Source organism: Amblyomma maculatum, chromosome 1 (assembly GCF_055883805.1).
Source record: "Amblyomma maculatum isolate TAMU_Amacu chromosome 1, ASM5588380v1, whole genome shotgun sequence".
In the NCBI taxonomy this organism is placed as follows: domain Eukaryota; kingdom Metazoa; phylum Arthropoda; class Arachnida; order Ixodida; family Ixodidae; genus Amblyomma; species Amblyomma maculatum.
In genome coordinates this window covers 431265014-431292955 of record NC_139344.1, presented here as the reverse complement: position 1 = coordinate 431292955, position 27942 = coordinate 431265014, and the positions used below count along the sequence as shown (strand labels likewise).

The 27942-nt window shown below is 46.5% G+C and overlaps 1 protein-coding gene and 1 long non-coding RNA gene across 2 annotated transcripts in view; one reads left to right on the top strand and one right to left on the bottom strand.

Annotated features, from left to right (window-relative positions):
- The window catches only part of LOC146209388 (uncharacterized), a 37201-nt gene extending 34110 nt beyond the window's left edge, over positions 1-3091 (bottom strand). The window contains exons 1-2 of the long non-coding RNA XR_014703430.1: positions 2857-3091; positions 238-374 (exon numbers count right to left, since the gene is read on the bottom strand). This is a non-coding gene — a long non-coding RNA (uncharacterized LOC146209388). The remainder of the gene's footprint in view (positions 1-237; positions 375-2856) is intronic.
- On the top strand, positions 327-27383 carry LOC146209387 (uncharacterized). Its single transcript, XM_084580200.1, has 4 exons — positions 327-449; positions 3642-3761; positions 24415-24581; positions 27120-27383. The coding sequence occupies exons 1-4, from the start codon at positions 327-329 to the stop codon at positions 27379-27381; spliced, it is 672 nt and encodes a 223-aa protein (XP_084436326.1). The 3' UTR covers positions 27382-27383.
- The last annotated feature ends 559 nt before the right edge of the window (positions 27384-27942 follow it).

Genomic DNA, 27942 nt, shown 5'->3' with positions numbered 1-27942 from the left:
CAAACAATGGGCAAAGCCACCCGTCCATCACTGCAGATAGAGCGCTTATTCGTTTAGCCATGATGTGAAGAGCAATTATTACAAACATCTGGGAAAGCCCGAGTAGGAAAGTGTAAAATATGTACTATAGTTACTGTTAACTGACTACGAAACCGGTCGGCGCAGAGTAACCTAGAGTAGAATGATATTTGTTGGCGAATGTTTTGTTACGTACATTCTTTGTGTACCCAGCCTCACCTCGAATTACGATCGGCTCCGCGAAGCGCTGGCTCATCGGCACTTGGTGGCTCGCCGTGTTCGTGCTGGCTGCGGGATTCACTGGTCACATGAAGGCCAGCCTCACCACAAAGGATATGCGCCCGCGCTTGGACACCCTGCAGGACATCATGCAGAGCAAAGAAGTGCTGCCGGTCATCATACGGGGCACCACTTATGAAGAGATTTTTCGGGTACCGTAAGATTCGCGATTGTGCTGAAAATGTTCTCTACAATAAAAGCACTTTAGTGTAAATTTTACAACAGCGGATGTACCCATTTCTGGCATAAGAGCTGCCAGTGCCAGAAGTTAAGAAAATTCTAAAACGACAAAGATATCGCGTGGCTTATTGGGCTCCTTAAAATGCCGATGGGTAATCCACTCATTTATGCCATTACGGACTGCGACATCCCGACATCCCCTGTTGCAAAAAATACTTGGCTGCTTGATGTTTTCCTCTTGATACTCTTCTCGGCCTGCGAGGGCAGCTTATGACACAGGGCTTCACTGCAATCTGGTGAAGGAGTTTCATATCACAAGCTACAAAAACGGCTTGGCCTGCAATTTAATCCAGAGGGCACACTTTCAGCTACACAATAATGAAGTGAATTCGCAGTAATCGCTGAGTAAGCCGGAGGTATCAACTAATTACCGGCTGGTTTATATAGTCATATTAAAACGAACACCTGGAGCTGTGCTCTATACAGGCATTTCCCAGTAAAGGCTGTGCCCTCCATTCTACCGAAATGTCGTTCACTTTACACTGTAGCTGCCAAATCAAGTTCGTGGCTTCATATAAAAAGTAACACCAAGTTGAGCGACTAAACTGAACAGTTGAAGATGTGTGCTCCAGCAAGCTGATTATTTCATTACGGAGCTCCTGATTCGTAATAGTGAGGATGATATACCGTCCCGTCTTTTTAGTTTCAAAGAGAGAAAGATCAATTTTAAGGTATCATTAGCAAACCTCTGTAAATCGTTGAAAACGTTAGCAGTGCTCAATAAAAGAACCACGAGAATGTCTTTGCAAAAGGCTACATGCGCTTCATCTCTGCAAGAGTGAGACGTGTGCGCCGTCCAAGTAATTCATACATGTTTACCTGTTTATGCGCTGAACTTGTTGCCTAACGGAGCCAAAGCATATGTAGCTTAGCCGAACGAGCGCACATGCATTATACAGTTGATCAGCAGTAGAAAGCACTAGATACATCTTGACCTCAGCTTCTGCAAGCTCATGAGGGACTGTTCAAGCTCAAGATTGAGTAAGGGAACGCTGGCTTAGCCTGAAAATTCAATTCTTGATTGCAAATGGAATGGACAGTTTTGTTAGGCTGTGCTGCTGGCACTACATTCATGGTTAAAAACAGGTTGCTTCGAAACTATAGTTGTTTAGAGAAAAAGGAAATATGCACACAGGAAGCGGTAAAGAAATTAAGGGTGACAAATAAACTCCGCCTTAAAAAATGTGACGCAATAGCGGCCATGGGCGTCTGCGGTGTTTCTGCATTGATGAATAGATGTAAACACGCACTTCGCACTCAGAAACCCGCTTTCAGATTTCGAGAGCGCAGGCGCCATCATTCTTGGCAAGGACCTATCGGGCCTCGTTTAGTTGCGGTGAACGCCACATGTCGGCATCAATTTTTTCAAGCAGTTTAGGAATTGTCCTTGAAACCTCCCCTAAAACTAGGGCATTTCAAACGTTTTTCGGCCTAGCAAGCTCTCCGCACTCTAAGGTAAAATATACACAGAAGATGTCACCAAGGAGTGATTGAAAACCTTCACAATATTCTACATGGCGAATTGAAATCTTTAGCGGGCGAGCTGAAGTAGCGTGCGCTCGCGCAAATGGCCCCGCATGGTTATTCGCACCAAGCTGAGCAGCGTAGTCCTCTGAATATGAGCAGAAATCTATGCTTAATCGCATCCTTGTCTAGCAGACGAACAGAGCATAAAGCCGCCTTTGAGAATTTATGCATTAATAAACTATAACGTCTATTTTTTTTACGTGATAAACCCTACACACCCCGAACGTTCTGCCTCTTCAGGGCGCTCAGATTCCAATCAACTGACGCAAAAAAAATTCTTGGTGCATAGCGAAAGTCCTGGTTGTAACATGGTGGTGTACCTAAATGGTAGAATTAATGAAGCGAAGGTTGGATGGACGTATGCAGGTATCGACTCTTTCGCCATTCAAGGAGGTTACGGCGGGTTTAATATTCGGGAAATATTCCTGTGGTAAATAAATTATGTGAATGCTGAAACATTTTATCTCCTCTAGCTGAAGAATTCGAAGACGGGGTACCGGATGCACGTGGGGAGCGAAGAAGCGATCTCCGTTTTTGACATAATTTTGTGCATATATGAGTTCCTATGCTTCTTTTGCCTGAATAAACATTAGTGTATTTTGTACTGGTAAATATATTTCACTAAATTGACAGAAGGAATATTTTAGCGCATAAAGCTGGGTTAGCCTACAATCAATGCAATTAATTTAACACTCGTGTTGCCTTTGGTTTTTATTACCCCGTTATTTCGATAAGCTCACATTAATGGCCTACCTTTTCGCCACGGCTCATCGGAGCTTTTTTTTTTCTTACCGGGTAGTAAGGAGTTCTGAGTCGAAGTTCACACAAAGATCCCCTTTCGTGCAGCTTGTGGAGGGAAACAGTGAAACACAGTAACTTTCTTGAGGTTCACTGAGTTGGACAATGGCATCTGCACCATGGCAGCTGTAACGGCACACTTGGAGCGTTGCTCGATGCAAGGCAGGCATCTTGGCTCAGCGATCAGTTTCTTTGTCCTGTTGTTGGTATAACCAGCACCAAACGGGAGGCCGCTGCATGATAACAAATTTGTAGTGGTTTTATCATTCTTATACTTAAATCAGTCGGCTAGAGACCGCTACACTACTAAAACCATCGCAGTAATTCTGTTGAAGAGGGGTTGATGAAGTTGGTTTGTTGAAGTCGCCGGAGGGGAGGGGGGGTGAGGGGGTCTGGAAACTGAGAACATTAACGTAAGATACTCAAGCAGTGGAGGGCAAGACTAGGTCTGACAAGGCTTAGGTCCAAACGCACACGTCACCGAGCAGCCGAAGTTGTTATTGTTGGCCTCTGGAAACGGTGAACGCACTCATTATGATTGGCTTGAGTAATCCAAGAGCATCATCTTCGTCGGTGTAGGTGCCAGTGTGATCTTCGTTACAATCAGTTTACCCGCAGTTACCGATATAGATCTGGCGGGATGAACTTCTATGGCTGCATAGTTTCTGTGTTCGGAATATATTTTGTTGTTTAGATTTGCTTGCAAGTTGTAGACTAGGGAGCGCCCACAGCCAAGACGGCGTTAACACAGCACACTTGTTTTTTATTGTTCTACGTAGAACTCGCCTGATATAAACCAGCGCATGATCTGGGCAAAGTCAAATCGTCTGGGTGGCATTCTACCAGTCAAAGATGTCTTCTCGAGACCTACATTCGATGATGTCCTCCAGTCCAAAAAGGTATGTTGATGGATTAGCAAGGCATTGAGGAGAAAACCCGGAACGACTAGGGAAAGGTATTTTATTTCAAACGTTTGTGCAAAAATTATGCATATTTTCCGTTATAAGAATGTCGAACGAGAAACATGACTGCGCGATAGACTACCTGTTCACAATAAATGCAATGATATACCCGAAAAGTGGAAAACAAAACATTTAATTTGCCTGCGAGAAGCCTGAGAAGACGAAAATGTATAGGATTGGAAGGCCTTGAAAATTCTGAGAATATGCATCTTTCTTTGATAGTCAGTGACTGCAAATCCTCTCCCTGAGAAGGAAATAAGCAGCAGACTGCGAATGGCGTGCTTAAAACTTGATAGACTATCTCTAATGAGAAAAGGAGGGGGAACATGCTCTATGAAAATAAAGTATATCTTAATTTCTTTCTCGCTCTCATTTGTGGCTGAAGCTTGGAATATTGGAAGACGACCCACTAATGTATACTGAAGACCGCAAATTCATGTATCAACGAAAACATAAAAACACCTCGGAAATTAAAAAAGAATAAAAAAAGCAAAAGCCGCTTTCGAGATCCAAACTCAGGAACTCCGGCACAGTAGTCTGGCGTCTTACCACTGCACTACCGCGGCTTTTTTTTCTTTATTGCGACATGTACAGTTTTGAGCAAAATAGTATACAACACTCAGCCAGTGGTGGTGCTCGGGAAAATTGCGTGCCAACTTTATCTAGCAACAGCGACCTATAATCGAGACAATAGTGGCAGTGCACCATTTTGTCCATATGCATGTTTCACTGTCGCTGTCCCTTACACTGTCGGTAGATGGCCTTTCAATGCAGTTTTTTTGAACTCTCTCACCGGCTGAGTGTAGTATACCACTTTTACTCACGACTGTACATAATGACAAAATATACAGTCAAATATTTACAAGGTTTGCAGGCCGCTTCCCGGCCGCGAACAATGGAGTCGTTTTATTTGTGCAAGATTTCTGGACACCGCAGCAATTTGAGCATCAAGTTCTGAATCTTTCAAAACATCATGTATTTTCACAATCATCATCATCATCAGCAATAGCAGCAGCCTGATTATACCCACTGCAGGACGAAGGCCTCTCCCATATTTCTTTACTTAGCTCGGTTCTGTGCTAGCTGCATCCACTTGACACCCGCGAACTTCTTAACCTTATCCACCCACCTAACTTTCTGCCGCCCCCTGCTAGGCTTTCCTTCCCTTGGAATCCAGTTTGTTACACTAAGCGACCATCGGTTATCCTCTCTTCGCACTACATGTCCTGCCCATGCCCATTTCTTCTTAATTTCCACTAGAATGTCGGTAACCTGAGTTATTTCTCTCACTCTGCACACTTCCTATCTCTTAATGTTACCCCTACCATTTTTCGTTCAATAGCCCTCTGAGTTGTCCTCAACCTAAGTAGAACTCTCTTGGTTAGCCTCCACGTTTCAGCCCCATAGGTGAGTACAGGTAAGATGCAACTGTTATATACTTTCCTCTTTAGCGATACCGGTAAGCTGTTAGTCATAATCTGTGAGTGCTTTCCAAATGCGCTCCATCCCAATCGTATTCTGCTTGTTATTTCCTTTTCATGGTCCGGATCTGCAGTTACTACCTGTCCTAGGTAGATATATTCGCTCACTACTTCCAGTACTTCGCTACCTAATGTAAACTGCTGTTCCTTCCCGAGGCTGTTGAACATTACCTTAGTCTTCTGCATATTGATTTTCAAGCCTGCATTTCTACTTTTCCTGTCTAGGTCACCAATCATTATTTGCAGTTCATCCCCCTAGTTGCTTAGCAAGGCAATGTCATCAGCAAACCGCAGTTTTTCACAATACCCTCGGCAAAATATTCATACAAGGATCTGGCACTAGTGTCACCGTGACGATAATCCATAGCACTGAGCCACACAGAATTCCTGATGGGACTGCACTACCACGGCGGGGCCTTACCGAAATGCATGGCCAACATTTGAGGGGTGGGAGGCTGCCCTATCCAGCTGTGACTAGAAGCCCATCGTACCCTCGTGACAGACGTGCGGATAGCAGCGTCAGCCGCTGCGGTCCTGGACTAAGGACCCCACCTACACATCCCTCTCCCTTATATATGCTCAATAAAGTTTTTCAGACAGTCAGACTGATACTGCGCCTTGCCTTTCCTATAAACTAATTATAGGGCGCTGGTGAACTTTGATGCAGGCACGGTGTGCTGTTGTGTGTGACATGGGGAGCGCGATGTACCGTGTGCAGCAGCAAGGCTGAGGGTTTCGCATTTCGGCACTGCATATGCTGCAGTGCTCTCGGATATTTTCTGACTGCAGCTGGCTCATTGCCATTTACACACTTTATAATCATTCCCACCCTTTTGTGCACTCAAGTGACGGCCTTTACCGCTTAATTGTTCGCATTCAAACATTTCAAATTTCCCGCCATGAAAATGTAGGCCTATGTCACCGGATGTTGAGTACCACGGGAAACCCTTTGAACATCTATACTACCTCCCGACTATTTGGATGTTTGATAGACTTAACTAGGCTGTAATATGTTCATAAACCCACATGATCAATTTCACCACTTTCCCACATTTCTTTGACACAGCGTCCGAAGGTAGTACTCTTTTTCGATATAAGAACTAGTGAAATGTGGATTCCCCTTAGAGTCCCCTTAGAAAGGGGACTCTAAGGACCTTAAAAATTACAGAACAATCAGCTTACTGTCTGTTACGTATAAGGTATTTACTAAGGTAATCACTAATAGAATCAGGACAACCTTAGACTGCAATCAAGCAAAGGATCAAGCAGGGTTTCGGAAACGGTACTCTACTATCGATCATATCCATACCATCAATCAGGTGATAGAAAAATGCTCGGAATGTAACCAGCCCTTATACATAGCATTCATTGATTACGAAAAAGCATTTGACTCAGTTGAAACCTCGGCGGTGATGCAGGCATTGCGAAATCAGGGGGTAGACGAGCCGTACGTGAAAGTGGTGGAATATATATATAGTGGCTGCACAGCAACCATAGCTCTGCATAAAGAAAGTAACCAAATTCCCATAAAGAAAAGTGTTAGCCAAGGAGACACAATCTCCCCAGTACTATTCACAGCTTGTTTAGAGGAAGTATTCAGAGACTTGGAATGGGAGCAGTTAGGGATAAGGGTAGATAGAGAATACCTCAGTAATCTGCGATTTGCTGATGACATTGCCTTGCTAAGCAACTCGGGGGATGAACTGCAAATAATGATTGATGACCTAGACAGAAAACGTAAAAAGGTAGACTTGAAAATCAATATGCAGAAGACTAAGGTAATGTTCAACAGCCTCGGGAAGGAACATCAGTTTACATTAGGTAGCGAAATACTGGAAGTAGTAGGCGAATATGTCTACTTAGGACAGGTAGTAACCGCAGATCCGGACCATGAAAAGGAAATAATAAGAAGAATTAGATTCGGATGGAGCGCATTTGGCAAGCACTCACAGATTATGACTAGCAGCTTACCGGTATCGCTCAAGAGGAAAGCATACAACAGTTGCATCTTGCCGGTACTCACCTATGGGGCTGAAACGTGGAGGCTAACCAAGAGAGTTCTACTTAAGTTGAGGACAACCCAGAGGGCTATGGAACGAAAAATGGTAGGTGTAACATTAAGAGATAGAAAGCATGCAGAGTGAGTCAGAAAAATAACTCAAGTTACCTTCATTCTAGTGGAAATTAAAAAAAAGAAATGGACATGGGCAGGACATGTAGTGCGAAGAGAGGATAAGCGATGGTCGCTGAGGGTAACAAACTGGATTCCAAGTGAAGGAAAGCGTAGCAGGGGGCGGCAGAAAGTTAGGTGGGCGGATGAGATTAAGAAGTTCGCAGGGGTCAAGTGGATGCAGCTAGCACAGAACCGGGTTAAGTGGTAAAATATGGGAGAGGCCTTTGCCCTGCAGTGGGTATAATCAGGCTGATGATGATGATGATGATGATGAAATGTGGATTTAAAAGTTCGTTTGAACATCTAGCGCTGCCAGTAATTCGGGCACAGTAGGGTCAAATTGCCAGCCGCAGGGCACAGCTTCAGCACGAGAGATGGGCACCTGAGACAAGCAATGGTGATGGCGATGCCGCAGCGTTTTCCGTTCTTTGTCTTCTTTACATTTCCCCCACGTGAAGAAGTCGTCATCCTGACGACTCAGGCAGAAGAGACGACCAGAGGGTTGTAATATGGCTGGAAGCGGCTAACGTGGACAATCTCGCGGCCGCGACGGTGGTGGTCGGAAGAAGGGGTGACTGGCTCGATGACGCAGTTCACAGGGGATGTGCGTTCCAAGACGCGATAAGGTCCGCGGTATTTGGTGTCTAGTTTGTTGGTGGCAGGAATGCATTGCTAAACGAAGCTGTCGGCCTGGAACGTGGGAGCAGGGGTATCGGTATCATGCTTATCTTTGCGATAGCCTTGAGTGTTGGAGGTAAACGTGCGAGCTAGCTGACGGCATTCTTCGGCCTTCTGTACAATGTCTGACAAAGCACTGTACTCAGAGGCATATGGATGGTATGGCAAAATTGTGTCCAGAGTAGAAGATGGTTCGCGGCCGTATAAGAGAAAGAAGGGCGAAAATCCAGTTGGTGCTTGGGTGGCCGTGTTGTTCGCGAACGTTACGAATGGCAGTACTTGGTCCCAGTTGGAGCTTCCAGATTCAGATGTAACATACATTGCGAGCATGTCCCCAAGCGTACGGTTAAAGCGCTCCGTGAGGCCGTTTTTTTGCGAGTGGTACGCAGTTGTAGCCCGATGTATCGATTTACAAGACGACAGGAGCTCTTGGACTACTTCTGAAAGAAAGACACGACCTCTATCACTCAGTAGCTCGCGGGGGCGCAGCGTCGAAGAATGAAGTGTCGCAGAAGAAAATGGGCTACCTCTCGGGCTGTCGCCGTGGGAAGTGCAGCAGTCTCGGCGTAACGGGTCAGGTGGTCGACGGCGACGATGACCCATCGATCACCAGCGACACTGCATGGTAGCGGACCATAAAGGTCGATTCTCACGCGATCAAACGGGCGAGCTGGACACGGTAAAGGCTGATGAGGGCCAGCAGGGTGGCGAGAAATCTTGCGTTGTTGACAGGCGGTACAACAGCGAATGTAGTGACGTACGAAATTGTACATTCCCCGCCAGTAGTACCTCGGACGAATTCGATCATAGGTTTTGAGGACGCCGGCATGAGCGCTTTGCGGGTCAGTGTGATGGTGGGCACACACCTCGGAGCGGAGGTAGCGCGGAATGACGAAGCCACGTTCTGCCATCTGAGTTGTAGTTCCTTCGGTAGAGAAGGCCGTCCCAAACGGCGAAATGGGAGGCCTGTCGGCGGAGTGCCCGAGGATGCGTAGCCGCGGAAGTAGTGCCAAGGATATCTAGCAGGTTAGAAACCCAAGGATCTTGTCGTTGCTCGAAAAGCATATCCTCAATGGTGAGTGCTGACAAGGATGCTTGAGGAGGGGACGATGAGTTAGGCGAGCGCACCGGTGACCGAGAAAGAGCGTCAGCGTCAGAGTGCTTGCGGCCAGAGCGGTACACTACACGGATGTCGTATTCCTGAAGCCTGAGAGCCCAGCGCCCGAGACGGCCAGACGGATCCTTGAGAGACGCGAGCCAGCAGAGAGCGTAATGATCTGTAACTACCTCGAAGGAGTGGCCGTATAAGTAAGGGCGGAACTTCGTTACAGCCCACACGATTGCTAAGCACTCCTTTTCGGTAACGGAGTAGTTGGACTCGGCTTTGGTGAGAGCACGGCTTGCGTAGGCGACAACGTATTCGGAGAAGCCAGGCTCGCGCTAGGCGAGGACGGCGCCGAGGCCGACGCCACTGGCATCGATGTGAAGTTCTGTGGTGCAGTGGGGTCGTAATGGCGAAGGATTGGCGGTGACGTCAGAACAGTGCGCAGTGTCGCGAATGAATCATCGCAGGCTGGCGACCAAGAGGAGAGGTTAGGGGTGCCTTTCAAGAGCTGTGTGAGGGGGGCTATGATGGTAGCGAAATTCCGAACAAAACGACGAAAGTACGAGCAGAGGCCCACGAAGCTTCGCAGTTGTTTCAAAGTGGTCGGTTTCGGAAAGTGAGCGACGGCGCGCAGCTTCTCAGGATCAGGCAGAACTCCATCTTTACACACAGCATGTCCGAGTATTGTTAGCTGGCGGGCACCACAGCGGCACTATCTGAGGTTCAGTTGAAGACCGGCGCGGGTTAGGCAGGTGAAGACCTGCCGAAGTCGAGTCAGGTGGGTTGGGAAGTCGGTTGAAAAGACGACGATATCATCAAGGTAGCATAAACAGATGTTCCATTTCAGGCCGCGTAGTACAGTGTCCATCATTCTTTCAAATGTGGCTGGGGCGTTACAGAGTCCGAATGGCATAACATTAAATTTGTATAGTCCGTCTGGAGTAATAAAGGCGGTCTTAGGATGATCCGCCTCTGCCATGGGCACCTGCCAATACCCGGAGCGTAAATCGAGTGAGGAAAACTATTCTGCGCCTTGCAAGAAGTCTAGGGCATCGTCGATTCGTGGGAGGGGGTACACATCACGACGAGTGATTTTGTTGAGACGGCGATAAACAACACAAAATCGTATTGAGCCATCCTAATTCTTAACTAGGACCACAGGAGACGATCATGGACTAGAGGATTCTGTAGTTACTCCGCGTTGCAGCATGTCATCGGCTTGTTGCGCAATAACACGGCGCTCAGTCGTAGACACACGATACGGCCGTTGATGGAGAGGTGGGTGATCGCCAGTGTCGATAAGGTGGGAAACGGTCGTCGTGCGGCCAAAGCAAGATTGCGGGATGTCTAAGGAGGAGCGGAAATTGTGTAGAGGGTCAACAAAATTGCTCACGGCGACGCGGCTCTAGAGCGCTGTCCACAGAATGGTCGAAAAGGTTCCGCTCTAGCGTATCGGAAGCCATACGAGATGGAATCAAGGCGTCAACTTGGCAAACAGGTAATGACATATCATCAAAGGCGAACAGAAGGTCCACGGGCTCGAAGCGGCCGTGACACTTCCCTTCGATCAACATAGCGAGATACGCAAGAGGATTGGCTACCAGAAGTGTGCAAGCGCCGTTGTCCATGTCAAGGACTGCAAACGGCAGCTGTAAGTAGCGGCGGCGACAGACAACGTTAGAGGGCACAAAGAGGACTGTCGTAGCAGTGGTAAAAGAGGCAGTGAGGGGAACCAGAACTGCGGTAACGGGTGGGATGGTTGTGTCGTGAGCTTCGTGTAGTTTGGCCGCAACACGAGCACACGGCTCGTGTAGCAGGGCATCTGACGGTGCATCACTTGGTTCAAAGAGCTCTTTGAGGACTGGCACAGTCAACGATAGCATGATGCTGGGACAGGAAATCCCAGCCGAGAATGACGTCATGAGAACATGTGGGGAGAGCGACGAATTCGATGATGTACAAGGCTGCAGCAATGACGACGCGAGCAGTGCAGATAGCTGTCGGCTGTATACTGTGAGCGGATGCGTTACGAAGCGATAGTCCCTCAAGAGGCGTAGTCACCTTTCGGATGGAGCGGCAGAGTTTTTGGCTGATAACTGATACAGTTTCACCGGTGTCGACGAGCGCAAGAGTATGAACACCTTCAACGATGACAGGAATAACATTCGCGGGATTAAGACGAGGACTTTGAAATTCTGTCGAATACGCAGTTCGTGCCTCGCGAACTGCGGCGGTTAGTTTTCCGGCTGGGTAGCGGGACGTCGGCGCATTGGCGAAATGGAACGGCGACGTGGTTATGGCGAACGACGACGGAGGAACTTCGGAGGATCAGGGGGTGCTGTTGGAGGACCCGATGGGACTGGGAACTGGGGGGCCAAATAAGGTGGCGCAGGCCGTACAGTAAAGGCCATATTTATTCGGCTCCGGCAGTAGCGTGTAGTGTGCCCAGGGATGCCACAGTGGTAGCAAATAGGCCTGTTCTCTAAAGTGCGCCACGGAGATCGTGTCGAAAGCAAGGGGGGAGCAAAAGCTGTTGGTGCCGACCGCATGGGGGGCGGAGCATAGGCATATGCTGGCTCAGGTGGACTTGAAGTGACTTCGGCATACGTACGACGCAGTACTTGAGGAGGAGCCGGCGCGAATGCTGGAGCGTAGCTCAGTGGCGCAACGCTGGACGATGAAATTGTGGGCGTGGGGAACGGCATTGAGGGTGCGACCGGAGCTGATTGAGGAACAAGATTAGGGAGGACTTCAGATACATGCTGCTGGATTGCACGGCGAAGCTCCGGAACAAGGCCAGTTGTTGACGACTCCTAAACATATGGCTGCAGGCACAGTGGTTGCGCGACCTCCTGGCGTACAAAAGCCTTGACGTCTTCAGAGAGGCTAGATGATTCTCTCTCCGCGGCTAGTGCAGCGAGTAATGCATGAGGCTGGCGAATCAAAACACGCTCCTTCCGGAGCTCGTCGTAGCTTTGACAGAGGTCGTAGATTTCCTTGACCGTAGTGGGGCCTTTCGCGATGAGCATGTAGAACGCGCCGTTATATATTCCTGTGAGAACATGACGTATCTTAACGGCCTCGGTCTAGACCGGGTCAACGCGACGACACATATCAACAATGTCCTCAATGTAACTGGTGAACGTTTTACCGGGCAGCTGCAGTCGCGACCCAAGACGCTGTTCCGCGCGGAGTTTCCGTACGGCGGGGCGGCCAAAGACATCAGAAAACTTCGTCTTCAAATTCGCCCAGGTAGTAAAGTCCGACTTGTGGTTTCTGAACCACAGATTAGCGACGTCGCCCAAGTAAAAGATGACATTGTTGAGCTTACGGTTGTCGTCCCAGTTATTGTGACGGCTGACACGTTCGTAAGTGGTCAGCCAATCGTCGACGTCGTCATCGCTGCTTCCACTAAAGGTAGCGGGGTCCTGTTGACGAATCGCACCTGTGCAGGTGACGGGCGGAGGTAGGTGCAATGACGTCGGCTCCGTCATTGGGGTAATTAACGTTCTGCTGCGAAGTTTCAGGGCGAGATGGGTACAGGCAACCTCAGATTGACCTCCACCAAGTGAAATGTGGATTTAATAGTTCGTTTGAACGTCTAGCGCTGCCAGTAATTCGGGCACAGCAGAGTCGAATTGCCAGCCGCAGGGCAAAGCTTCAGCACGAGAGATGGGCGCCGGAGAGAAGCGATGGTGATGGCGATGCCGCAGCGCTTTCCGTTTTTTGTCTTCTTTACACTAGTTTCTCTCTTACAGCGCCGACAAAGTCATGCCCGCGCGAAACCCGCCTTCATAGCCACATAATGCTTACCAATTAAAAATACTGACAGTTTAACTCAGTTAAATACGGCATATCGTTCAGCAACTGGGCGTTTCCACAGGATTGTTTAATTAATCAGGCGGTCATGTTTCCAGACCACACATTACATGTGCTTTACACATACGTCCTTCTTCAAGTTATACTTTTATTAGCTATTGCATTTGATACGAATTATTTTGTACGAAAGCCTGAGCATTGCTTCTCTACCTAAACCTAACGCCGGCCGCTCCTGGGAGGGCAGACTAGGCCGATCATGGCTCGTGCGCGGCACCGATTGGGACTCTCAAAGCTTCTAAATTTGCTTCAACTGCCTTGCTTACTAGAGCAACCACTGTATCTGCTAGCTCGCTTTACTGGCTCGCCTCCGCCGAAGTCCTACAGCCTACTGACAAGTTACGAAAGACCTCAAAGACGGGTGCCCAAATTGTCAGTGAGCGCGACCGATGCTCGGTGTCTCACGAGCGTCACCACAAAGGACGTTCCGCGGCGAACGAGTGCCCTCGCATGAAATATGAAACGACCGCCGTGGAGAACACGACACACGTCGCCATGCCCATATAGATGTGAAGCGTTTCAACATGGAGACAGACGGCAGTGACTCCGACGCGACTATTACTTCGTGTTAGTCGCATCATTCTCGGAGTTCCATCGTCCATGTAAGCACGCCTGACTACCAAATCGACTGGTCGCCGCGAGAAAATTCGGCACACGACTCCTATGACGGATTAGGTTTATGGGTCCTACAAGGACCAAAACGCCGGTCACGACCAAAGATACAGACACAGACAGCTCATCAGTGGTAAGCGTCTTACACCAAAGTCAGCTGCTCAACTACTTTATTACATTTCAACCCAGGAGTAAAGTAGTAATTGCCGACGTCCCAAAATGAGTTCTGCACGAAGCAGTGATGACAGAGGCCCCGTCGTCTGTCTTGAGCCAACATGCAGGTATCCGCAAGAATCGAGTCTCCAGTACTGTGACAGTCGAAACATGTGATGCCGAACACGCAGAACGTCTTTTGAGACTCAAGTCAATCACACTATCAGCAACGAAATGTGTCCCTATTACTATCCATCAGACGCCAGTAATTAATCATCAATAATTGGCTGCGGCTTTGCTCAGCTATGCCAGGATATACATAGCGAGATGCGTTGGGCCTCTTTGTCCCCCGTCGTCGACGCACCTTCAGCGGCTAGGCGACCCTGTCGAGCTGCATCGTCACGCTGTCACTTATCGAGACGTTCTGCGCGTTCTTCCTCGGTCTTTGGCTCTTAGCCTTCGCCTGGTCGAATTCGTTCCGCCTGCTAAGCCTGACTTGTTTCAAACTCCGACTCACTCTCCGCCACACGGCTACGACGAACTTCTCTGTCATACAGAGCCGCTACGAGCGCCTGCTGCTATCACCGGCTCTCTTCCTTCTCTGACGTTATGCTAGACGTGGCGACCGGCTTCTCTCCCTGAGGTCATGCCAATGGCGAGGAGCGCCGCTCTCCTCTACGTCATGCTAGGCGGCAAAACAGTGGTTGCTAGGCAACGGCGCAAGGGGCGTTGCGACGACAGCGGGGCCACGATCTAGGAAAAATTGCGACTTTACAATAATTGGTTCGCGCTACAATAATTGGTTCCCAGGACACCTGACCCGCGCCGTAAGCGAAGGGTGGAAGGTGGGACTGAAAGTGGAAAGAAATTAAGGGGAACCCTTGTGGAAGGCTAAGAGTTTCTTCGACCACCTGGGGATCTTTAACGTGCGCTGACATCGCACAGCACACGAAGGACTCTTCTGTTAGTCTCCAGCGAAACGCTGCCGCCGGTGGTCGGGATCTAAGCAGGGTATTCCGGCAATATAGTCGGGCATTGTAACGACTGCACGCACTAGAAAAAGGCATGTGTGAAGGGGTAACCTACCAGATAAACCGTTCGCAAACGCTGACGTCACTACGGGAAGCTCTCCACTCAGAAAGCTACCACATTGCCTCCGGGCTTCACTGGAAACTGCGGGACGAGGCTGATAAAATGGTGAGGTTTCCTCATGTATTTATGTGTGTCTGATGAAGATCAACTTTATGTGTATAAAATTACTCCCATTTCTTCCATTAAAACCAGTTGTTAGTTCGCGCTCCGTGGTGTTGTGTTTATTGTCGTTCTAGGCGTTAGTGCGGTAAACCACTATGAGCATGATCACGTTCGAAGGTGCAAGACCGCCACCAACGATCCGGTACTGGATCACTTTGACTAAGGACGCAGGTACGAGGCAGACCTTCGTATGCCACAAGTGCCTAGGACTTGGTCATAAGCAACACATTTGCCCGCACCCACGAAAGTGTGAGAAGTATGTTGCCTGCCGCGAGCAAACACTGTACTGCTGAAACTGCCGCCAAAGGTACCACCTGCCCGCAGAGGCCAATTCCCCCGTTTGTCGTCGCTACGAACACAAGCTAAAGGAAAGGGTGAACGCTCGCCGCTCACGGGATCGCCGCAAAGGGACATGCCATCGCTCCAGCAAACAAGGAAATCATCTCGCAACGCTATCTGAAACCAGTCGCAGCAGCATCACAGAACCCTCTGTTCTCATGCAAGCGATCATGCTCGCACCTTCACAGGGTCGCATGTCGGCGTTCAAGAGCTCCATAAAAAAGCCACCTAGGCCTCTGCGATACCTCCAAACGCACCGGGCATCGAATTGTCCGAACCATGTTTCCGATTGGGTCCTCGAAAATATGGTTGAGGCACTCCGCGAAGAGGAGCGTGCACTGCCCGAAAACATTCAGGAGATCCTTTGTGAAATGGAACTTGCGCTTGGCGACGCCAACAAGCGCATTGCAGAGATAACATGACTGCGCGACACAAAGAACTCCGGGCCCGTGTGCGACTATCACTTGAAGGGAACCACCAGACGCCCGCCTCCGCTCCGGTGACCACTAATACCGCCACGCCCACTTTAAAGGAGGCACCAAATTAGCTGAATTCTTTCAAGCGCAGCTAGTGCGACAACAAGAACGACAAGAGAGAATGATGCAGCAGTATTCGTTTGCTGAGCTACAGAATCACCAACTACTGCGGACGACAGTCCAGCAAGTCGCGCAAACTCTGGCACCTCTTCTCAATTATAATGGATCAGTACAGCAACAGCTAAATCCAGACTTGGGTAACCAGCCTGATCGCTCGGTCATCTGATCCCATTTCCGATGTTCTGCGGTAGAACTGTCACAGTCTACGTCAAAGCACTATGGAACTCAATAATCTGTTCCACCTTTCGGGGCGGCCAGTGGCTCTTCTACTCCAGAAAACAAGGGGAATAGAGCCTAAAGTGACTGATTACGGTTACTTTCTACCGACTACTGAACACAATATAAGCAGCGGGGGTCCCCAGAAGGTGACCGAAGCTCGAGTGGCGATATTTGTGTGCAAGGAAATCCAAAAGGCTGAAGTCGACACCGCGACTTACAATAACCCGGTCCAAGAAGTGGAAGTCGACACCGCGACTTACAATAACTCAGTCTAAGAAGTGGCGGCAGTGCGGTGCACTTTTGACGGCACAACCTATTGTTGGTAGGATACTATGGCTGACCTGAAGCAACTTTTTCTAGACATGGTATGAGGAGTACCGGTGATTTTCTCTGGACGACACCTGGGTATGCTGCCCACGAGAGAGGATGCTTCCGACGGCTGATTTAACGCACAGCACTAGGCTTGGGGCTACGGCTATATTACCAACCGCGGCAGGTGTTTTCGGGAAGCGGCCAAAGCAGCCCGCCTGACGCTGGTTGGTATATTCGCTGCAGTGGACCTTACAGAAGCGCGTACCACCGTTGCGTACCAGGCAACACATGTCGCTCTATAGAAGGCCGGGACAGGTACACAGATTACGAACTTCGTGCAGTTGTTCCTGGCTAAAAAAATTTGATGTTTACCTCCCACGACATCGCATTTAACCGATGACGGGATCCGAACATATCGAAAAACGCGAGAGGTGTGCCTCAAGCAGCAATTCTGTCCCTAGTCCTATTTAATCTGGTGATGCGGAACCTAGCGTTGAAACTGCGATGCATACCGAACCACTAATTGACGTTCCACTCAGATTACATCACGCTGTGGGTAGACCCTGGAAGAACGCATCTTAATACGGAAGAAATTCGCAAGCACTCAATGCACTAGAAAGATACATCCCGGTCATTCGTATGCTACCTTCGCCGGAGAACACCCACCTCCTTCTAGTGGGTGGGCAAGATTCGGAGAGACAAAACTTCTCTCACTCTATATGGTCGGTTCATTGTAAGCCCTGAGGGCCAATGGGTGCGGATATTGGGAGTGCCGTTGAGCGGGACCGGAGGACCTAGGAGTGGCTGCGCCAGTTCCGACTTGCCTGATGACGGCAGATTCATTTCATCAGGCGCTTCGACAGTCGCTTTGGAGGCGCCGGCGCCCGTGTCATCAAGGAACTGTGCTTCTCCACCTTCAGTTCTAAAGCATGCAACGGATCAACATGGTTCTACCTGAACAGAACACACAAATAGCTGGATGCCCTTCATTTGGAGCGCAGGCGTGCAATCACAGGACTACCGCTACACACACAAATCAACTATGAGGGCCGTAAAGTGCCACGATGGAATATTGTACCGGGGCGCAAATTGCTCACACTGCTTCGCAATGTTCCCCCACCTGATGCAGCAACACTGCATCAACCAGATCAACCATCAATCTCAAGACTCTTTCAACTATGGTGGCTCGTGCTAATGCGGCTTCTCAAACCACTCTGTGGTCAGCACCCTGGGACAAAACAGAAAAGACAGTATTTACAGTAGCGGCCAAAGAACGATCGGCAAATTACTCAAAACTTGTTGTGGTATCTGCCTCATGATAATTCACAAAATTACGCATCCATACGACCACACTCCCACCTCCACTCAAATTGAGTTTTCAGTAATCTTGGCCGCAGTTCAGAAAATAAGAGAGGAGGTTTAAGAGGACTGCGAGGATCAGGAGGGCCAGGTAATTATATATAGCAACAGGCGAGAAGCCCTCAAATGCCTTGGAGGCACACAAAGAATCAGCACAACACTGGGAAACATCAAAACATGCAGCCACGTACTCTCTAGAATCCATGGCGTGGAGGTGATAGTGGACTAAGTAAGGGGCACGCAGGTGGCATTGGCAACAACGCTCCGCACGCGTTGGTGAGCGAGACTATGAACGGCGGCCACTCCGTCCCGCTACATCCGGTCCGGCCTGCACCTGATGAACTCAACCCGATCAAAAGTGTCAGCACGGCCAGGCAAGAAAGGCGACATGCCCTCGAGGCGCAGACTCCTGTTAATCCTAACCTCCTACCACCTGGGCTTCCCCGTGGTGTCCAACCGCTCATACACAGGGCAGGCACTGGCTACGCATTCACCGCAGATGTATTTGCAAAATGACTGTCGAATAAAAATTCCAGGCGCCATAACCTGGCAGCTGAGCCAGAAGACCGGCAAGATTACGACCACATGGTGGCCGCAATTCTATGCAGAAAATACAATAAGAACAACCGCCTAACCGCACACCACCTGGCTTCCAAGACATTAGAAAAAGGCACTTTCCAGGCCTTGTCACCACGTTCAGTTTTTGGAAAACAGCGAGCAGCGACGAAGCTAGGACCCGACCCACTCTGCTATCACTCTGGTAGTTTGTACGTTAGGCAGGCATTGACACAGAAATGTGTTCACCCGGACCCTACTACCCCTCTCTCTTGAATCGGCCTTCGGGCAAACTTCAATGATAATTAAAGAGTACTCATTTACTCACCGTCGTTCCATAAGTGATTTACAGGAGAAGAAAGGCATAGTATCTGTCACACTTGCGTCTGTAGTATCCCCAAGTCCCTCGGAAAGGTCAAAGGACAGAACGGCTTCAGATATCGGGTTTTTGCAATAAGATGGATAGCAGTGCTGTAGCACTAAGATGTTACCTGATTTCATAACAAAATACGACGCAACAATTTTTTGTGCAGCAATCAGGATGGCGTTTAACGATTTTGTTTCCATTAGCATCCATCAGCATGTCAAGTTGGTGGCTACAGACAGGGATTCGAACCGGCTTAAGCAGCTGAAATTGTCAAGTTACAGTTACTCGAACACCGGTCATTCCTATCAACATTGTGAGGCAACCGTTCATCGTACAACTTTCCGGGTGATAAACGATTTGAAGCTGCCTTCAGCATACGTCTCCTAATCAAAGTTCAGACCAGCTCGAGACAGCTCAAGACAACGTTGGCAACGCAGCTTTCAATAATCCAGTCTCAGGTACAACGTACTCAAATTTGATTAATCCACTACCAAACTCCGTTAACTTTTATTCTGCAACTACAAAATAAGTCAATGGTTTAATTAAAAACTTGAAAGATAACGAATTAGCAGGGCATCATGACATCAAAGCATCGCCACTAAAACACGTATCAATGCTTATATGTGATGTCCTGACGTATATCATTAACCTAATGCTTCAAACTGAAACATTCCCTAATCAGTTAAAGATAGCTAGAGTATGCCCGGTACATAAAGGTGGAAATAAGAATGAAATTTCTAATTATCGTCCAATTTCCATATTTCCTGTATTATCCAAAGTGTTCGAGGGAGTAATCAATACTAGGCTCGAAAAGTTCTTTCACAAATACAGCATTATAACCAGCTTTCAGTGTTTGTGAAGCGAAGGTGCGCTGAACAAGCATTGTTAACCATAAAAGAAAAAATAATTGATAACATTGAATGTCGGAAATATACCCTTGGTTTATTCCTGGATTTTTTAAAAGCATTTGATTCTGTACAACATGATATTTTATTAAGTAAATTGGCTGATTATGGAGTCTGTGGTGTGCCACTAGATTTATTAAGAAGTTATCTGTGGAACAGGCTACAGTTTGTACGAGTTAATAACTGCTGCTCTATTAACATGGGTATACGGCAAAGTGTTCCCCAAGGATCAATTTTGGGACCATTGTTATTTATAGTGTATATTGATGATATCACAAATATTCCTAACTCACCTGATTTGATCATGTACGCGGATGATGCAAATATTTTTTTACCAACTGTGCCTTGTCCAGATTAGAAATTACTGTCAATTAATATTTAAACAATTTAGATATTTGGTTGACGGCAAATAAACTCAGTTTGAATCTTAATAAGACTACCTAGATCATATTTAGGCCAATCAACACCTCTCTTCAATGTAGTATAGTAATTAAATATAGCAGCAACGTTATAAAGCAAGTTACGAATCACAAGTTTCTGGGCGTTTGGTTCAATAAAATCCTTTCATGGAATACGCACAATATAAATTTAGTAAAATACTTGAGCAGAATTGTAGGATGTCTTTACAGAAGCTCTAATTTGGTACCCGTTTGGTCAAAAATTTCAATTTATTATGCTCTTTTTTATTCCAAACTAACATACTGTATTCTCATATGGGGAACCACAGCTTCTAAAAATATTAATAAGTTGCTTGTTCTCCATAAAAAGCCCTTTGAGGTATTGAAGGTTATTACGGTATACCGCGCGACTTGCGTACAAAACCCTTATTTAAAAAATATGCCATATTAGCCGCTAATCAGATTTACTACTTTCGTCTTCTGCAGCACATTCACCATAATAGGCTGTATACTACTCTACCTGATAGATCTGCAGTAACGTATGATCAGCGAACACGAAAAAACGTGTACCTATTACTCGAACCAACAATAGAAATCAGAAATCACCGTTTCAGGTGCCATCCCTTATCAACACACCAAATGTGGAATTTTCATTGGCACGTAGGGTATTTAAAAAGAACGTAAAACAACATTTAAATGAACATCCCCTATAATTTCATTGGTGGTAGTAACTGTATTTTTCTCATATGCAATCCTTTTTGTGTAAATATGTTCTCCTATGAAATTTATGTTATTGAGTTCGTGGTCTGTTGGTTTGAATATCCAATGAATACTGCATGTATCATATCATATGTATCAGATATGTAACATACCATATCTTTTACATATGGTATGTAAGTGTTGCAGAATGTTTTTTTTTATATTTTATATACACTAGAGGTGTGTGCTGTTGTCTGCCTGTTAACTGTTTTGGGAGCCAAGGCCCAGTCAGGCTTGTCGCCTTTTGCCTTGGCTTCCTCTTGTAAAAGAAAGGAGAAGCCAACTCCAACTTCAACCGGGATTCCAACCTGCGACTTATGTATGTTCAATGTAGCGCCACTCCACTACTTTTATTTCAGAGCTGTGATGTCCGTGTTATGCAACGTTCCGCTGTTAGTGTTCACTTTCTCATTGCACATCATCATCAGCCTGACTATACCCACACTGCAGGGCGAAGGCCTCTCCCATATTTCTCCAATTAACCCGGTTCTGTGCTAGCTGCATCCACTTGACCCCTGCGAACTTCTTAACCTCATCCGCTCCCCTTACTTTCTGCTGCCCCCTGCTACGCTTTGCTTTTCTTTGAATTCAGTTTGTTACCCTAAGCGACCATCGGCTATCCTCTCTTCGCACTACTTATCCTGCCCATGCCCATTTCTTCTTAATTTCCACTAGAATATCAGTAACTTGAGTTATTTCTCTGACCCACTCTGCACGCTTTCTATCTCTTAATGTTACCCCTACCATTTTTCGTTCCATAGTCCTCTGGGTTGTCCTCAACTTAAGTAGAACTCTCTTGGTTAGCCTCCACGTTTCAGCCCCATAGGTGAGTACAGGCGAGATGCAACTGTTGTATACTTTCCTCTTGAGCGATACCGGTAAGCTGCTAGTCATAATCTGCGAGTGCTTGCCAAATGCGCTCCATCCCAATCTTATTCTTCTTGTTATTTCCTTTTCATGGTCCGGATCTGCGGTTACTACCTGTCCTAAGTAGACATATTCGCCTACTACTTCCAGTGCTTCGCTACCTAACGTAAACTGCTATTCCTTCCCGAGGCTGTTGAACATTACCTTAGTCTTCTGCATATTGATTTTTAAGCCTACCTTTTACTTTTTCTGTCTAGGTCATCAATCATTATTTGCAGTTCATCCCCCGAGTTACTTAGCAAGGCAATGTCATCAGAAAATGGCTGATTACTGAGGTATTCTCTATCTGCTCCCATTCCCATGCTCCCATCCCTAACTGCTGTTATTCCAATTAGAGGAAGTATTCATTGCACATATTATAGTAGATACCAGTCAGATTGGAGGCTAGCTGATGAGACGAGTTCCTACAAACAACATATGAACTCTCGTAGATATATTAACAACTTCACCTTCAAAGCTTATACGTAGCCTTAAGTGCCTTCTATCAGTGACTTTTTTCTCATTGACAAGGCCATGTCAAGCCTTATCGATGGCAGCTCCACTTGCGCGCCCTCTCTGGCTTTTGGTAGTTTGGCGACTCACTGCATACAAACATCGTTGAGAACACTTGCATGCCAAAATTTTATTACACAAAGTCTCGCTTCTTCTTTTGCATATCCTTGACATTGTTCAAGGAGTTCAAGGATTTTGAACTCGTTTGTGCTACTGTCACAGTCTGGTTCTATTTTCAAGATTATTGGAGCAAGAAACAAGTGTATCAAGCTATCCCTATCTTTGGAGCCTATTTTTTATTTTTCTGTTAGTAAACAATCTCCTCATTGTGCACCGTTTTTTCTCTCGACCACGCACCAGCTTGGAATCTCCTTCTCTCCTCTTGCTCTTCATTCAATAGTTTTAGCGTGTCAAGCTCACCTGTTCGCCTTCACTGAAAGAACTATATGTCCTCAATAATATTGAGAGTAGGGGCCTTGTACACTGAATTGACTTTTAGATGGCTGTTATCCAAAGCGCAGGTTACCGCTCGTTCGGTCGAAAAGAATTCGCCTTACCCTAACTTCGGCTCTAGTGTGGTCGAGAGTTGTCGGAAGTGTTTAGAACATGGAACGAAATATGGATTCCTGTAGTTAATCGATTAGCGCTAGGTAACGGATGGAAAGTGTGATGAGCTATTGGTCGTTCGTGCTAAAGTCATAATTTATTGAATAATTATTCACAAGAACGCAACTAAAAGTAATTATAAAAAGTGAGGACATATTAGTGTAAACGTACAAATAAAAACAAAATATCAGTAGGACGTGCTGCGTCATTGCGTTGTATTTCATTGTAGCTAAAAAAATTCAAAGTGATGAGCCACAGTGTCGTATTCTGTCACAACCAAAACAAAGTGATTTGTCGTCGTACCGTAGTACCTTGTACAAAAATGCTGAACCATTTCGTCGTACAGTATCGTAGCTAAAAAAGTAAATGGAGCAAACGAACACATCGCTATGGCGTCTATCCTAACGGCAATCTTAAACGTTCTCCAAATGCTATATTTAAACCTTTTGACCCGACGCTACCGACTGCGGCACTAAACTAAACACGTACAACACCTATAATAAACGAAATATTGCTCACGTCTGCTCTCGTGAAAGAGGACGAGGAAGGAAGGTGCACTCGCTTACAAATTTCACTGGCATGGTGATGCGCCTACTAGTTTGAAGTGGCTCCCATATGGCTAGGAAATAGCCACATGGGTATAGGATGCCGTTGAAATGGAATGATTTTAACATCCAGACCTTTGCTGGCAACTGAATTCAGGCTGTACGGCGAAGGGGTCTGAGGACCTCCCAAGAGTTTGGGTAGGCTACCTACGAGAAAAAAAAGAGAAGGGAAAGAAAATATTTTAGAGTGTGGATAATGCGTCTGTGTTATATTCGCAGGATATTAAGTGGTTTTGCAGAGTAGTCCCTAATTAGGCTCAATGGATCGAGTGACAATGATTGGTGGATAATATCTGGTAGAGGTCCGCAGAGATTGCGTTAAAGAGAGCAGTTTATGCCACAGCTGCTCTGTTCATGGCAAGTTGATGATAATTTTTGTATGCAACCGTTATGACTGAGCCGAGATAAGTTCAGCGGAATTGGAGCGATTTTCGTGGTGGACTCATGCGAGAGTAAGAATACCCACGTGGGAACATTCAAGGAGTTGCAAGGGGCAGCAGACAGTTCTTACCTCCCTTAATGCGGTGCGAAATGTTGAGAAATTTGCGAATCTCTACATAATATATATTAATTTTTAAAAATTTGAAAAATTATTGAGGTCACTATCAATGAGAGTATGCGTGCATGCTTTTGGATCCAGGTATAGGGTAGCATTGTAGGCAGTGCGCAGTGCAGTCCTAAGTTACAGGTATTGACTTTCAAGAGTGTGTACAAAGGAGGACTGAAAAATACAGATTGCTTTTTAAGTTTTAGCATTTGCGGTTAAGCCATTAGGTTTTTTTGTAGCGTAAGAAGCTCAATGTCTCTAATTGCACTTAGGTGGTGTTCCTGGACCAGACGCTCTTGTACCATGCTCTGCTGCGGCTCTATAAAGAGCCCCCGAAGGGACTTTTCTACATGGGGCAAGAGATTGCTATGAACCTCACCATGGGCATGTGGGTGAGCCGGAATCTCCCGACAAGCTTGCGCAAGATATTCCATCAGCGGTAAATACCACACAAAATTCCACGTTATCTTGCTTAAGTTGCACGTGCCGAATTATGTATGTGTTTGTAGTCTGCGTTAGCCACCTACGAGTGACTCTTCAGTGAATGCTTCCTTGTTGTAGAATCCATTTTCTGCATGTGGTGCTCGTTAAACCTTTTAACCAGATAGCGTTTAATACCCCATTCTCCAAGAAATCTGGTGGCAGCTTTGTCGGCAATAGCGTCGCAAGGGAAAAACAACAAGCGCGTCTTTGACGGATGATAGTTGGGAGTTTGTGTCGAGGTGATTGTCTGGGTGTCGCATTTTGTGACGTTATTAGGCCATATCACATCGTTAGGCTGGCAGGTGCTTACCACTGAGGTTTTGTCGTTCAGATAAGAGGATATGGAATGGAATCGTCCCCTGTATTTGAATGCGATGCCCCTGTAAATCCAAGCTACCACGTTCTTGTACCAGTATTAAAGCCGGGATATATGTTTATGACGAGCAGCCTTTTGCATAGCGTTGCATCTTACGACTGTATGCTAATGAGCGTTTGTGCAATAATAGATGCGTGAATTAAATACAGTAATTGAGCAAGTAGAAAATATCATGTGCGCTAACATAGATTTCCAACGGGAGAGGGGCAATTGGGAGCTATTTACTCTCTCATGCGATACCTTTAAAAGTGGAGCTTCAGCTTTGCCGCAATTTATTGTGGGAACGCTGAAGCTACATTTACACTAAGACTACAAGAATATCGATCGCATTATAAATTATGGCCTGGTCATTTGCTTGATTGTTAATCTTCGGCTTCCGGTAAAACCTTTATTTTACAAGTGATCCATCCTACAAAAGGTTTATTTTACTTTCTTTTTTGGCTCCGGAACAGATTTGCATGCTGAGTATGCGTGTTGGATTTGAGTAGAATGGAATTATTTGATAAAAACAGTTTCGAAAACAAGGCCACCTTTTCTCCCGTAAGGCTTCAGTGAATTTACCATCTGGATTACTAAGGAGGAGCATCAGAAAATGAGCATTGTTTCAAAAGACGCGCACTATTGAATGACATGAAAGCAACACCTGCGGCTTATTATGGAGATGCATAAAGGCAGCGCTGCGATATTTAAAACCTTAATATGACACTACACTGCGCTAACGTCCTTGGCGAACAGTAATTATTATTTGGATCTATCTGTTACGATACGTTTCGCCGATGTTAAATGCATTTCGTTACATATTTTTTAAAATCTGATTGCGATTTCTCGCTTGAAGTTTTCACATTCAATCACCAAGGCTGTTTTATTGACGACGCGTTTAGGATGGTGTATGCGATTACTGGTGTAAGTTCGTGTCTGGCAATTTCTGCCCTATCATCGTTCCCGCCTAAATTTGCCTTCTAGTAACAAAGTAATAGCTCAGTGAATTCCAATATGAATTTTATTACACTGGTATATAGTACATTAAACGGTTTTGAACCTACATTAAAATAGCGCTTTATAATTTTTGAGCGGGTGTCATTCGGTAATGGGACCGTAACAAAATTAGAAAGGGAAAGTAACTGTTCGTGCAATGTTTTAGTAAAAAAAACTTGCTTTCCGGTGACGTTAAAAAGCAATAATTTGAGATATGTATGCATCAAACAAACTTTGGTTCGGTTTTGTTTACGGGGTTTAACGTCCCAAAGCGACCCACGCTATGAGGGACGCCCGTATAGATGGCTCCGAAAATTTCTACCACCCGGGAGTCTTTAATGTGCACTGACATCGTGCTGCACAAGATGCCTTGCGTTTCGCCGTCATGAAAAGCCGTCACCGTGGTTCGGATTCCATCCCGAATCCTTGGGAAGAGAAATCGAACGCCCTAACCCCTGCACTAAAGCGGCGGGGCTGTATCGAGTAAAGTGTTTAAAATACAATTGCCACCACACGAGATCGCTCTCAAGTACCACCTATGCGCTGAGTAGCGGCACAGAAGCCTGCGGGGCAGGTTTGGGCTGGCAAAGAAGTAGGCGCTGTACTTCATGGATGAAAATGTGCGGTGCCCGAAAACCAGGCTGTTTGGTCGCCATACTTCGGGCTACCAGGTTGTCGCACTGGAATTCGTTGCTGAAGATCGGAACAAGGCTCGAAAAGGAGAGCCAAAGGATGTCAGCGACGGGGTGTTTTACTTTAGAATCGTATATTGTTGTGCTCGAGATAATTTCACTCATTATGCGCGTGTGTTTTATACAAATGATATAGTAGGGCTATAATCCTGAATATTAATGCATTACTTTCGGTGGTCGATTGCAGAGAGGCTCAATGTCTTAGTCAGGATACGAGTGGCTTGTATTTAAATGTCCAATCTTTACTTTTCTAAAAAATAATTGCCAGTTTTGTGCTCTTATAAGACAGTAAATTGCGGTTCCGCTGAACTATAGGCTGTAACATAAAGTGCTTCATGGGCTAGTCCCATTGTCGCATTTGCCAACAATTGTCTCACAGACGAGAAAATGTTAATAGGGCGCCTCAAAAACATGCGCTAGTTAACCGAAGTGCTTCCCCATTTGCGCGCAGCACCCGTTGGATCATCGAGTCAGGCCTGCCAGAATGGTACCGCCTGACCATCATCGAGAGGGCCAAGCAAAAAAGCCAGACCGGTTCGCAGTCGGCGCAGTACTTCACCTTCCACACAATTAAAGTGGAGGACGTGAGCGGCCTCTTTCTTCTGCTCCTAGCCTGCTTCTCAATCTGCGTGGTTGCCATTCCGATGGAGTATGTGGCATTCGCCCTAAGCAAATCCCGTTGTTGCCGTCACCGTCGCCTGCGCAACGCCTGATAATGGCCAAAATGTATTTTTGCAGAACGCCACACGTGTTTACGTGCAGTAGAAAGCACTGGTAAGACTCTACTTAGTCTACGTGCACGAGTGTCCCAAAGTAGTGTGTAATTATTCAGCTTCCAATTGCGCGAAGTCCGTAGTGTCTAGTAAGTTTCATTTCTCTTGTAACTTCTTCACGGCCAGAGAAGCTGCTGATTTCGTAGTATAGGACGTTTGGCCTTCTTAAGGATTCCGGCGTTGACTCTGTCGTCCTCTCACAAGAAAAAAATGTCTTCGCTGATAAGCTACGCCTTCCCTCGCTTGCCTTCCCAAGTTTCGAATGTTAACAGAGGAAATATGTTTATTTTCAAGGAAAGATGTTCACGAGAAGAAAAAAAAAAAACAAGGGTAGAAACGATACTGTCGAATTTGGCTATTTGCAGAAAATGTTCGCAAAATAAATGAGTATGATGATTCCTTATACAGCCGTGTCATTTTTTGCGTTGGCTGGTTAACTTCGGCTCCTTATTGAACAAGTAGGAGACGCATCCCGCATAGCTTCCGACGTAACTTGTCTGA